The sequence below is a fragment of the Austrofundulus limnaeus genome, unplaced genomic scaffold (genome assembly GCF_001266775.1).
Source record: "Austrofundulus limnaeus strain Quisiro unplaced genomic scaffold, Austrofundulus_limnaeus-1.0 Scaffold81, whole genome shotgun sequence".
NCBI lineage: Eukaryota > Metazoa > Chordata > Actinopteri > Cyprinodontiformes > Rivulidae > Austrofundulus > Austrofundulus limnaeus.
In genome coordinates, this window is record NW_013952483.1 from 252,341 (window position 1) to 266,540 (window position 14,200).

Consider the following 14,200-nt stretch of genomic DNA (forward strand, 5'->3'; position numbering starts at 1 on the left):
AATGTACTTAAGTATTACAAGTAAAAGTATTGAGTAGAAATAAGCAGTTAGGTTTTCCAAAATGACATTTATTGGGAGGTGACCTCTCCAAAATATATATTTTTTTCTAAAGGCGTGCAGCTGTGATGGATTGTGTACAATTTGGTGCCAGAATGGTATATATTTATATAATTAAATTCACTCTTTCCAAGAAGTACAATTTATCAGGATAATATTTTTTAACAATAATGAACCAAAAAGAAATAGGAGTAAACAACTTTCTACTTCTTACCTTGTAAGAAGTAGAAGTAAAAAGTAGGCTGAAAAATAATTACTCAAGTACAAATAACCAAAATTTCTACTTAAGTACAGTAACAAAGCATTTGTACTCAGTTACTTTACAACTCCGCTAATTTGACTCCTCTTATTATTAAAATGTAGGTCAAAGCTACTAAAAGCTGCTGCACAGTGGCTGAAGAGCTGCAAGTTGTGGATATAAGACATCTGAAACTGTATTTTTCAAAGCAGGCGTTRTTGTATGCTCTGACATAGATTTACATAAAGATCAACATTCCTTCTAAGACCTTCTAATATTGTCAAAAACAATGACGTTCTCATGATGCTCAAAGCATGTACATCAACAGTACAAGGCTCGAGCTACGCGTCATGCCCAGTGGAAATGTTGGATTTGCTCAGCTGAGCTGCCGGATGTGATTATGGCTTTTCTCCTTAAACCAAACCAAGTGGGAGACTAAAGAACCAAAGCTTTCCCTTTGCCATGTGATTGATGTGGTTTTCTTGTTTAAAAAACAAGTTGAAATCCTGACCTGTTTCCCGCTCAGAGGCGGGTAAAGGCTGACAATGTTACTGGTCAGTTAAATCARTGCCTTTTCCCTGTCAGACAGCATGGAAAATAAAATCTGAAATAAAAGCATAAAGAGTCGAGAAGGAAGCTGGAAACTGACCAAAGGGAGAACAGCTGAAGTGAGGACAAAAGAGAAAAAGAGAGGATCACAGACACATGGGTATCAATGGTTTCTTCTTCTTCTCTTTTGAGTCGCGCTCACGCTTGGCCAGCCGGCGTTTCATATCGTCGGGGAGGCGTTCATAGCAGTGTTTACACACCGGCTTCAGATCCACCTCCACAAACTTATCTCTGATAGAGCAGGGAGAACAGAGAGGTGGGGAAAGATGAGAGGAGGAGGAGAGCGCAGTGGGAAAAATATAAGTGGTTAACAGCGGGGCAATAGAAAAACATAAGTGGGAGAAAAAAAAACACGGAAACACGAAAATAACAGAAAAGTGAGAAATCAGACAAAAATAAGCTTGAAAAACAGAATCGATGGCAGAAAAAGTCTGAAATGTAAGGTAGATGTGAAAAGAAAAACAAGCAGCATATGGAGGACTGAATCTGACATAATTAGAAATAAAAGCAGAAATATACAAATGGACCAATAAATAAATAAGTACACTTAAAACCACTGAAAAAACACTGACATCTGCCTTTATTATTAACAAAACCTTAAACTTTAAGCTAAACTGAGGCAGCACAAGCATGCACAGTCGATCTGCACKTGAATCCTGCTGCTTCCTGTCTGTTGACCAATAGGAGAGGACCGCCAACCTTATTTGCATAATGAGGCAGAAATGCAAAAGGTAAGGTAAAAACAGCAGACAGAGAAATGTAAAAGCAGCGCATAAATACAAAAAACGTTTGTGGGAAAAATGTAAACTATGTGGTAAAATATATAATTTATTGGAACTAAGCTGGAAAAATAAATATGATGGTCAGTTAAATTATAAAACATGAGGTAAATTTAAGTGTATTTGTTTATATATTTATACATTTCTGCTTTTATTTCTAATTATGTCAGATTTGGTCCTCCATACAAGCAAAGCAGACAAAATAACCTGGGATATAAGGTGGGGGATTTCAAGAACCCAGAAATCAAAATAAATGTAAAAGTTGTCACAATAAGCTGATTGGTTTTTTTTTTTACAATAGATGTTTAAAAAATGCAAAAAATGAACAAAATAGCAAAAAATGATTATTGCTGATTTTTTTTTTGTTGTTATCATGTTTTAACTGTTTGATTGGTGGTAGTGGGGATGAGAAGTTTAAGCAAAAACACTCTGAGTTTGTTGATAAATTAAAAAAATTTTTCTTGGAATATTAAACACTTTGCTCTACCCACACACCAAAGGTTTTTGGTTACAGAAGCATGTGATGTTGCTAATTCTGTTAGGTAATGATTATTGTAGTCTTTCATTTTAACCGGTCCAATGACTCATTGTAAAGGTCGTTCCTTTTAACTAGAATTTGACCTTGTTGCTACATTTCTCTGRACCAAACATAAAAATGTTTTAAATTTTTACAAACCAAGCATCAGTTTTGTATATCTCTGTGACTTCAGACCTCCCAACATGCTAGTACTTACTTGAGAGTCAGTTTGGTGTTACAGGTGGAGCAGGCAAAGCAGTTGACACACCAGGCCTTGTTTAGGGCAGACACCACTGGAAATTAAACAGAGGGGAAATGGTCACAATACCAGCCGCAGACTCAAATAAACTGTGAAGCTATTTTCRTTTTTACACAGAAATCTCAATGTAGATGGCTCCACTAATCATAAACTATTATGCTGTTTTTATTGTTAAAAAAAGGAAATTCCTCACCATCTCCTTCAATAACACGATTGCAGTGGTAGCAAACATCTCCGAACAGCTGAGGGTGAGCGCAGGAAGAGAAACAGAAGATTAGAAACAACACTTTTTTATCAAATCTAACTCAAAATGCTGTTTTCAAACTATTCGTGGACAAACACACTGGAATCAAAAGATGCTTTGTTAGGTTCTTTGGTGTCTTCTATTTTTAAAAAAAAATCCATGACTTTTATATAAATTAATCCGTGTGAACACTAACTGCATTAGGACAATTTGAGCATGATACCCTAACTCCCCGTACATAACATGAGTTTTACCTGGTTRTAATGGGTTTCGCAGTAGGCCAGGCCCTTGCGCTCATAGTGGCGATGTCCCAAGAAGGGCTTCTCACACTTRGCACACACAAAATGCTGCAAGCAAACCCAAAAGCCAAGCACACATGGTTATAACAGCCGTCAGTACAACAACACGCTCAGTGTTAAAGGCAGCTCGGACTTGATCGGGTCAAAGCAAAACCAGGAAGTCTTGCTGCTACGTCCATACAGAGAGAGGAGCGCGTTGACAGAGAAGATTTACAGAATATTTAATATTGCTGTGATGAAAATGGAATTTACCTTTCTAGCTTTGTGACTGTCTGTCTATGAAGGCATAATTTGATTTTGACAGACTGACCATAATACTGAGAAGAGTTATAGTCTGTACCGTAACTTCTGTATGGAGGCTAACGGATGGTAGTCAGGGAAGGAGACAAGCAGCGTTCAACTCATCTTTAACCTCCTCACCATGTCAAAGTGTCTTTCACAATAAGCGTGCCCACCTCGCTCGTAAAACGGGTGGCCCTGAAAGGGGCGCTCGCACACAGTGCACACGTGGTGCTACAAGCAGAGGAACACGAAAACTGACTTTGAATGTGGAAAAAAAAAAGGCCAAAGAGGAAGAAAAAAAAAACAGAGGAAAGAAAGCTAATGGAGGAAGGATGGAGGCCAGTACAAGTATGAGTCGTAAACGGTTTGGGTCTTCTTGAAGGGAGAAAATAAAAACAATGAAATGCATGAGAATAAAATGTGAAATCCATCATAACTGCATTCATCCTGTGTGTGCAGACAAAGTTGGGATGATTAAATATCAACAGATTATTGTCAAAACAATATTTAAGATGTATACGAATCTACAAAACAGCAGATTTCCWGCTTAAAATCGCACCTCAACATGCCACTGCTTGCCCATGGCGTTGACCACGCGGCCCTCAATGGGTCTCCGGCAGGCCCCGCAGATGGGGACGCCCATCTTGTCGTGGCAGGGGAGACAGTAGAGCTCCCCCTTCAGCTCCCGGGCGTCGGCTGACAGCTCCTTACTGCAGAGATCCAGGTGTAAGTTAGAGCAGGTAACGCTACAACCAGCTAAAGATGTTTAATCATAGCTAGAAGTAGCTGTTTCTTTTTAGATTACAGGTGTTGAACATGTGAAATAAAAATAAACGCATTTACGAAAAAAATTGGATGTTTACGAGAATAATTTCAATTACTACTTGCAGTTCTGTCTGACATTTGTGTTATATCTACAATTAATTAATTTCTCCACAAGAGGGCGCTCTTACTCTTTGCATTCATAATTTTAATACATTTGTAGCTTTCCACTGTAGTTTGGCCAGTAAAAAAGTGCATTTAAATGTAAAAATGTTGACTGTGAAACAATTGAAGTTAATGATTTTCATTAATTCTGAAGCTGGAGTGTGTTCAGGCTCATTAACAACTTATCAGATCGGTTGTTCAGCATTTAACTGTCTCGCTTTGTGTTTCGCCTTGTTGCCGATCAGGTACGTGCACGTGTTTACCCGCAGTTGTTGCAGTTGAAGTGATCGGGGTGATAGGGGTCATTCTTGAACAGTAGAGGTCGTTCTTCGATGATGGCGTGACACTTCTGGCAGATGTACTTCCCGAGCCCTCGAGCTTTCTCTCTGTTGTGACACGGACGACACAAGTGCCTGATGGGAGAAACAGAGCACACACACACACAAAAAAAAAAAAACACATCAGACTTTTTAATCTGATATAATTAAACATAATCAGAGCATAAAAATGGGCCAGCTGATTTTAGCAGCAATCAGCTGTAAAAAGCTGAATGTGACGCAACTAACCGTCCAGCGTTTTTAACAAATCCAACATCTGCGAGCACGGCCCTGCAGATGTCACAGCAGAAACAATCCGGATGCCAGCTGTTGTTCATCGCCTTGATCACGCGGCCAATGATGAACTCACCTGAGAGGAGAGCRGTGTGATCATGAGCACTGGAAGATGATCATGCTTCCATCCTTTTACAACTCTGAACAGGTAAAGAGAAATGGATGGACTCACCACACTGGTGGCAACAAGGAGCGAACAGCATCTGGAAGTCATGTTCGCAGTACTTCCTGCCTTCAAACTGTCAAAACAACACTGTATATAAGGGGTGCAACGATACAGAAAATTCACGATTCGGTTCGATTCAATTCAATAATTAAATCTCACGGTTCAATATTTTTTTGATACAAAAAATTGAAATGTCCATGCCCTTTTTAACTTGTAATTTATTGAAATTAATTATGATCATTTGTTTAACCTCAAAAGTACAGTTTTTAAATTAAATGTTGCTGAAAAAGCAAGTTTCTCAGTGGATCTGTGCTCGACAATGCAGCCTAGGTGGAGTAGTCGAACACAGATCCACTGACCTGTCAACACAGAGCATCTTCAGAAGATAAGTTGATTAAGTAAATTTTAAAAATCTGTATTGTTCGTTACAAGTGTGTATTGAACCTAAAGCACTGTTCGATACGGGTACATGTATTGTTGCACCTCTAATATATGTATAATATATGCACTATATATTTATATGGACTAGATATTCTGTAAATGTTGCAGATCAGTCACAAGTATTTGGTGTTTTCACCCATTCCTGTCAGCATTTCTAAATGCTCACTGATCACATTAAGATGACTTTATTTACAGCAACAGGCAGAGCAAAGAAGGAAAAACATCCTTGTCTTTAATGTTTATTGATCAGAACTATAAAGATACGCTCTCTGATGATTATTAAGAGCCTCGCTCCCTCTAGAGAGTCTGAGAAACATTTTGTCTTGCTTCAAGGCCAATGAAGGGAGGGTTTATTGGAAGAAGGCTGTTGACGATTCAATACTGCATTAAGTTTGTGCTTCCCCTCCTTTAACTTAGCCTGGAAAAAGAGGATGTTAATGGGAAATGTATTGATCATTCACCTCACAGGGATAGGTTTATAAGCCTAAGTGTTAACTAACAAAAATACTCACATTGCACATTGCTATAATGCTCCAGTGTTTATTAGAATATCTTGTACTTATTTTGTGCCATAAGTCACCACGTCATTTATTTTTTGTGATAATTTTTTAAATGAGAGCTAGTTACCTCGTAAAAGAGTCCTTCAGGGAACTGCTGGAAACACTGAGCACAAACAAAGCACTGCTCGTGRTAAAGTTCCCCGTTGCTGTTCACGATCTTCTCCGCCGGGGCGAAGCCGCTCTTACAGCGCTCGCACATGGCGTTGGCCAGGGCGTTAGCCATGTTGCTGCGGAGGGGAAAAAAAAAAGAAACAATAAGGATGAAAGTGTCCTGAATTCATACAAATGAAATAAAAAAGAACGATCCAAGTGTATTTGAAAGCTTTTCTTGAATTTTACAGTATATMCAGATGTTTTCTGCAAAAAAGAGATACAGTTTTAGATGCATTTAKGTCAATTTGAGCCTGAAACACCATAAAAATTCAAGGATTCCTTTAATATTTTCTAATACAACAACAAAGACAACTTGTCACCACTTTCCCCAGATCATAACAGCTGGAAGATTTATGAGACAGTAAAGAGGGAAAATGTGACGTTATATCGGTACAAAAACAAGTCTTGTGTTCAGGTTTACTTTGGCTCTGGTTGTCAGGGTGTGGGGATAAGAGAGGTGAAAAATCTACATGCTGATGTTTGTGCCAAGACCAAAGTTCCTTATAATCTCTCCACACGTTGTGAGAGAGGACGCAAACATGATTTAGTAAGGTTTTGAACAAAAACAGAGGAAGTCTAATATCTTTAAAGGAACACTAAAAAAACATGCGGTTGGAATAATCTGATATAATCTTTTCATTAGGTAGGTGGTTTATCACACTGCAAGWCATAATTGTAATAAAAACCAGACAAAAATCAAAAATGCTTAACAAAAGTTTTAATTTATGAATTTTATTACTAAAATTGAATCTAATAAAACCCAAACRAATGAATTTTAATGAAATTTTCATTTAAAGTTTGCACTAAAAACAGAATCAAGAGTCAAGTATTACAATAAAGACAAATGCTCTTTTAAAGGTAGGTGGAACAAAGCTGCAGGCAGACATGTTGATGTGAAAAACACAAAGAAAATGAGAAACAATCCTGTTTTTTCTTAGTTTCAAATGTCAGAACACAACACAAATAACCACATGAGATCATGTGGAATTTTATTTAAGTGAGGCCAAGTTTGGTGATSAAGAATTTCAAAAAACCAAAAAATTGGGGGGTTTTACTCAAACCAGTCATTATTTTAACAATGGCAATTTCAGGAAATATCTTTAATAGTTTGTGACAAATTTAAAAAATGTGGTTATGTGTTATTTAAAACACCACATTGAAGCAAGATGTTTTCCTCGCCGAACTATCAAATGCATATTGTATTATTTGCCCYGTCTGGACTGATATCAAACAGAACGAGAGCCCTGCCCTGCAGAGGATTTATGTCAGGAAGTGATACATCAGTCAGGCATTTCCACCATCCAACCTGACTTTATCACTCAGAGACAGACAAGCCAACGCAGTCACAAAACGACGACGGATTAGGCTTTTTCTCATTAAACTTAATTCCATTTCCAGTTTCCCCTGGCTTTGTTTGCATCGAGTCCCTTTCATAAGCTGTTTATAACATTTTAGATCATGCTTGGAAATTGGCTCCAGTTGACCTTTCACACAGCAGCACAGTGGTAAAAGCTGTTGCCTCTCAGCCTGAGGCCTTTCTGGCAGGAGTTTGTATATTCGCCCCATGATTTTCTCAAAGTACTCTGGTATTACCTAAGATTGTTGCATATTGTTATTTACAAAGCTTGACCAATGACTTATCTCTTTTATTTACCTTTGCAATCAGTATACCTTCTGCATTTTATATGATAGAATTAGCAGTGATATCATTTCCAAACCGTTCAGACTATTCCCCTCTGTTTACACAGATGACTGAATAAAAAGTGCGGTCAGTTGTGCGCATGAGGTGAATGTTTTCTCACCAGCTTCCAACCGCCTTTAAATAGGCAGTGACCAAAGCTTTCCACTCTTACATCATTCACGGTCCCCCAACCAGCGCGAAAATCTCACATCTATTAGTAACTAAACATTTACTTCATTGGCACAAAATGTCTACATTAAACTAAACACGCAAAATGCTTGGAATACAGACAAAAAAGTAAACATACTTCTTATTTTGTGTATACAGGGATGTGCAATGTCAAGAACCCTGCCATAGTTAGAAAAAAAGATGACCAAAATATTGCTCTACTAAATGATACAGACTATCAGTTGTGTTATGAATACCTTCTGCTTCTTCTAGCCTCCCTTCCCTGGTCTCCACTTAGGTCAGTTTATCTCTTTTAAATCACTGTGTTGGTTTTCTTAGTGTTTCTAAACTCAGTTAGGAACTTTTTCAGGCCTTTATTACATAATTAGCCCACCTGAGGTTAAATCACCTAACCYAGGAGTGAAATTTTCCTGAAAATGTCCCATCTTAAACCCGTCAATCCACGGCTATCCTGCACCTTAGGATGAACGTAGATCAGTCAGAATGACATGATGTATATTTAGCCTTCCTGTCTTTCAAAGACACATACTTCAAATGCCAGTTGAGATATTCTACTTTGCATAACAACTCTCCTCCCCAATGGTAGAAAATAGCCCTCCCTGTGTATCCCTCCACAAACATGGCAGCTTGAGCTAATCAAACTGGCCTGAAAAGCTTGGATCATGTAAAAATTCTTCACATTCTGTAAGGCTGGAGTCAGCTGCGGGCTAACGCACCAATACCAAGGTTGTGGACGAGGCCAAACTCCACAAACTTGTACAAGTACTTTTTTCTTGATCTAGAATCAGTTTGACACGAACTGTATATAAACTTGGATTAGTCTCAATCTGAAACTGTAATATGATGATATGGAAAACTTCAGGACAGTAAACACAAACAAGGCAAGAGATTAAAATATAAAAGCAAACTATTTTTAGTACACAACTAACCACAGATATTTTGCTTTTGGCCACGACTTACAAGCGAGCGTAAAAGTCACAAAACTCCTTGTAGACTTTGACATCACTCTTCCGTCTCTGGGACTTGGACACAGGAAGCTCAGCCTCTCCACCTTCTCCCATCTGAAGCCTCTGGTGGTAGCCGTTCATCTCCCCACGAGGAACGTGGTCCTGAGTTTCGGCATCCTCAGGTATGGAGGACGGCAGGGCACGACCGCTCATCTCCGTGCTCGTCTCAAACAGGCGGAGTTGACGGTGAAAGTTCGGATGGAGCGTACGAATTTGAACTCCTCACGCTCTGATTAAAATCCTCTGTGATGCTTCAGTGTCCAGGAAAATGACCACGGTGAGCAGGGAGAGTGAAACTCCCGACTGTGCGGGGAGTTTGCTCCCTCCCTCTTTCACACACATTGACACAAAACACTCCCTCTTTCTCTCATTCCCCCATCAGCCCTGTCTCCTTTTCCACACAGGCTCCCAGCCTCCCCTCCCGTCACCCTCTCTGTCTATTCTCGGGCAGGTTCCTGAAATTAAAGCGCCCACCCTGACGCCTGTTCAGACAGAGGTCACCGTGTCATTATGATCCAAACACACCCACACACACAAACACACATAGACCCTACCTGTTATTTATATTCACCACCTTTACACCAATGATAACTGCAGTATTTATCTAGCGTCTTTGCACGCTTTTGATTGTTTAACATCTGGATTTCTCCAGGAGAAATCACAACATGATTACTGCTCTGCAATRCACAAAGAGGAGGAATGCCACAAACAAACAGACTCACAAACCAACATTAAAGAACTAACTGAACTAAAAGCTTTGGTTTCCTTCATCGTGTGTTTGACATTACTGAATAAACACACTACAGGAAGAGTTTTAGGAAACCAAGCAGCTGTAACTTTGGACAAACATACAAGTCTGGATACTGCCATCCTTACTTCCCATCATTCCTTTGCTCCATGAGAGCATTGCTACTACAAATCTAGGCATTTAAATAAGAGTTTACTTGTTGGCTTATTAACATCCTTTCCCTTCATGTTCAGCTACTAATATGACCTTTATCCGCTGTTAGTAACAGCGTACTGCATTTTTTTTCTGKCTCTAAAGAGCAGAAAAAAATTCACATTTTCTAAACATGATATAACTTTCAACAGAACATTTTGAACACCTGTTTAAAACCTAAATCTGAAGCTTTTTGGATCAAATATAAAATATGCTAATCCTTCAAAATCCTACAACACAGGAGCATTGCTTTAAGCCTCAAATCGGTCTCACCTCTGGGTAAAAGACACGTCTTTATGTGGCTGGGCTCAACTGGGTTCTCAAACTAATGACCACTTTGCAAAACATCAAAACACCAGGCAAGACCTGGATTTAATCTCCAGTGAGACAAACAAGTTTCACGCTCAGCTGCTGCATTAATCCTGAATAAATAAGACATTAACATGAATGCTTGTGTCTACAAAGTGATGTCTCTGACCAGTGTGTATGTGTGTGTGTGTGCGTGTGTGTCCAGCTGAAACATGTCTCAGTGTAACAGTCTTCATGACTCCACTCTACAAATAGACACTCGGCGGAGCCTCAAGTCCAAACTAGGTGCTGGCAGCTGCTGTTTTGTGTTTATGTGTGTGACAGAGTTTACACACATAAAAGGGGCCAAACTGCCTGTAAAAACCTAGTTACATTTTCACATTTTTAAACAAAATTGTCAAAACTATTAGTTTTTAATTGGATACTCAGAAAGACACAAGCTAAATATATCRTTATTGCCAATTTCCAAAACCAACCTAATTTACGCCAAATAACCAAAGACACAAAATGGCTATAACTCAGTCTATTTTACAGATATTAAAATAAAGTTTGATGTGTTAGAAGCTGAGTCACCAACTCCATCATTTCTCRACATAAAATGATCTTAGTCTAACTCTRGCATGAAAGGTAGTGTGCATAGAAAGTCAAGTCTTTAACTTAAACACTTGAGCTTTTAAATAACTGAACACTAAAGGTCCATTGCCTGTGAAGCCAGTGGAAAACCAGCGTTGACTGATGAGGGTACAATGGACAGAGGGCGGGTGTTCAACAGGAAACTCTCCTCCTGATTACTGTACATTTGTTGAGTCGAGTTCCACCCAAAACTACAAAACCGGTGTCCAGTCTGATACAGCAAAGATGTATTGTTCAAGAGAATGTTCTCACATCCATATTAAAGAGAAGGGTGGAAAATAACTTTAAATGGTAGAGTTGTGAAAATGTTGACTCAGCCGTTCCTAAAACCAGAAGCTCGGTTGCATCTTTCTCTGGTACTCACAAACAATAACTCCACCTCCATTTAGACTTGGGTATTATTCAGAACAACTGCTTAGCAAAATGAGAGGGGAAAAATATGCCCAGTAGTATGGTTTGTTTGATGTGTTTCCATCTGTTCTGAATATTGTAGACACTACCACAATGGAAAAAAAAACACATTTGTCTTTAAGCCTGGGTCTTCTGAGTTATTCAAACCACTGGAAGGATTTCAGAGTGTTGTGACATCTTACATGGGGTTGCTTAAAGCTCACTCTTTGTTGCCACACATAATGAGTAGTGTGTCGCTTTAGGTTTTAGTCTTGGACATCCGTAAAGCACATAATCCACTAATACACTGTGGAGATTCTTACTTTTTCTTCTGTGTGAGAGAAATAGAGACATATGGAGGACATGTGCTAAGATATTTGTCAATTTGAGCTTAAAAAAGGCCACAGCAACTGTCAGCGGTCAACGAAACATCAAAGCGGTTGTTCCCTCGGACTGTGAGACGTCCTTATGGAGACTTTAAAAGTCCGCGGATGGGTCAAAAGTCAGGTCAGCCAGGCCGCATGCTGGAATTGAAGTAAGAAATACCTTATCTTGTTCTTGCAAAATAATAATAATAAAAAAGCATTCTCAAGAACATTTTAACTAATAACCAATAGAGATATTTCATGTTTTGTCTGTAAGAAAGATTTCCACTAAACCTTTAAACTGCACACATAAATCCCACAAAAACGTATTAAAGTACAAATACATTTAGAAGACATACCAACAAGATCCTGAGTAAAATGAAATAAAATATTCAAATGAGTCTTCCTCACATTACTTAATTTCCCTCTGGGATCAATAAAGTATTTTTGAATTGAATTGAATTGAATTGAATTGTGCTCTATGGTTAAACATCTAAAGCAGAGGTATCAAATCCAGGACCTCGAAGACCACTATCCTGCATGTTTTACTTGTTTCCCTGCTCCAACGAACCAATTATGATCAATCAATCAATCAATCAATCAATCAATCAACAACAGCTACAACATTTCATGTGGTGCACCTTGCAGTGTGACGCTGTTGCTCGTCAAGACACCATGGATCCGCACGCCCAGGATTGTAAAGATGAAATAGGTCATCAGCACATATAATTAAGGCTCAGCTAATCAATTCCATATTTCCAATATAGGGGGCRCAAATTTAATCTCCAAAGGCTGGGGTTGAACAGTAATTATATTTAAAAACATTTCTCTTTGAAGCATATCCTCACAATGATTCTCAGTTTTCTCCGCTGAAGGCACACAAATCAAACACACCCAGGTCACACACTTGTACTCGCTGTGTCAACACCAACCATGGCAACGCAGACCTGACGGCTGTTTGAGTAAAACTTCCTGCTGTCCTTTCCCAAGGTATATGTGCAGAAAACACAATCGCCCTTATGAACACTCGAAAGAAACTGAGTCAAACTCTGATTCAGTGAGTACGCAAACATAATTCATGACTAATATTTCTATTGTCTTGTGCAAGAGGTTCGGAGGAACATTTTGATCTGCATCATTAACCATCCAGTCCTACTTCAGCCCAGAGGATTATCATAATAACAGAGGATAATCTCTCATTTTTGTTCTTTCTCACATCTATGAGGGGACTTATATCGTGTGATTTTTTCTTAATGTTGCATCTACTTTGAAATCAAAATAATCCATAAATCTTTTCTCAAACTGTGGTTAGACCAGTTGAGGTTCATCAGGCCTCATATCCAGTTGGGTTTGTTGAAGGGTTAATCTTAGGATATAAAACCTAATGTGTTCTTTAGGCGAGAGTTGTCATAATGGTGATATTTGTTACGACTTAAATCATTTTATGGTTGGTCTTCCCTACAAACTGCACATAATGTAGGAATAATTTAAGCCAGAGGAGCCYAAAGTGGGGCCAAATTTGGCCTGCCAAGCCATTTGATTTGGACCACCAKCAGTTGACATAGTTACTAGSCTGTAACCCAGGGCTATTCAACTGGTGGCCCAAAGTTCGGCCYGCCAATTGGTTCATTCATCTCTTAAACYCAAACCCCCGGTTTTCTACTTTAATTACTCTAAGTTCATTTAGTTAAACATAGACATGTTTGGTATCTACAGAAACGTCAGAATCTTGGCTAGAAGCTGGWAGAAACCATTTCTATGAACWCTCAAGACAGTTAAAACTACAAGTAGTTGAAAATAAAATGATGAAAGTGAAAATAAAATTGGTTTAAAAATTTGGCAAGTCAGAGATGTCAAAATATTATTTGTGTCAAATTGGAGGCATAATGTGTTCTTTTTGTTTTTGATAATGTTTAATTATCACTACTTTTATAGGGCTCTGTATGTTGTATTCATTATTATATGCAGCAAAATAAACTAATTCAAAGGTAACAGAGCTTTGTAATACGTGGTTTATTGACATAATAACTTTAATTGCTGGATGTTCAGCTCCTCAGCTGTTGACCTGCAGTAATTGTGGCCCCCGGAGCAATTTAGTTGAATAGCCCTGCTGTAACCTGTTGTTCTATGTAGAAACACAGTTTGTACTTAGTCATTTCCTCCATTGGCCCARTGACTATATTCGGGACTGTAGTGCAGATAGTTTTCACTCAAGTGCTGGCTTTCTCTTTGATATATTAAGATTTAAAAATGAAGCATGAAATACAAGTAACAAGAGATATTTAAAGYAGATTTAACCACACATAATTTTTACACTTTATAAGGCCACAAAAACTCCTTTTTTTAATCAATTTATGAAATGTAGTGAATGAATGAATTTATTTATTTGAGAAAAGGGCAGAAATCATAAGATTTTTCTTCTTCTGCAACCTTTCATTTAATTTCTGATTTGTATTTTTAAATTTATGTTGTTTTGTTTTAAAATGATAAACTTTATAAAAAAATGTCCCATGAGCTTTTGCTACTTGAGCCTATAGCAGACTC

General features: G+C 38.4%; 1 protein-coding gene across 5 annotated transcripts in view; it reads right to left on the minus strand.

The window, feature by feature from the left end:
* The window catches only part of lims2 (LIM and senescent cell antigen-like domains 2), a 23,931-nt gene that overhangs the window by 2,003 nt on the left and 7,728 nt on the right, over positions 1–14,200 (minus strand). For 2 of the 5 annotated variants that reach the window (XM_014011488.1, XM_014011487.1), the window contains exons 2-10: positions 6,057–6,216; positions 4,995–5,061; positions 4,778–4,898; positions 4,475–4,624; positions 3,844–3,994; positions 2,958–3,050; positions 2,653–2,701; positions 2,418–2,493; positions 945–1,135 (exon numbers count right to left, since the gene is read on the minus strand). In XM_014011488.1, the coding sequence (XP_013866942.1) occupies positions 991–1,135; positions 2,418–2,493; positions 2,653–2,701; positions 2,958–3,050; positions 3,844–3,994; positions 4,475–4,624; positions 4,778–4,898; positions 4,995–5,061; positions 6,057–6,216 (1,012 nt within the window). In that variant the 3' untranslated portion in view covers positions 945–990. Of the gene's footprint in view, positions 1–944; positions 1,136–2,417; positions 2,494–2,652; positions 2,702–2,957; positions 3,051–3,422; positions 3,516–3,843; positions 3,995–4,474; positions 4,625–4,777; positions 4,899–4,994; positions 5,062–6,056; positions 6,217–8,972; positions 9,403–14,200 lie in introns of those variants that run through there. The other 3 variants (XM_014011484.1, XM_014011483.1, XM_014011485.1) reach the window with 3 other exon arrangements.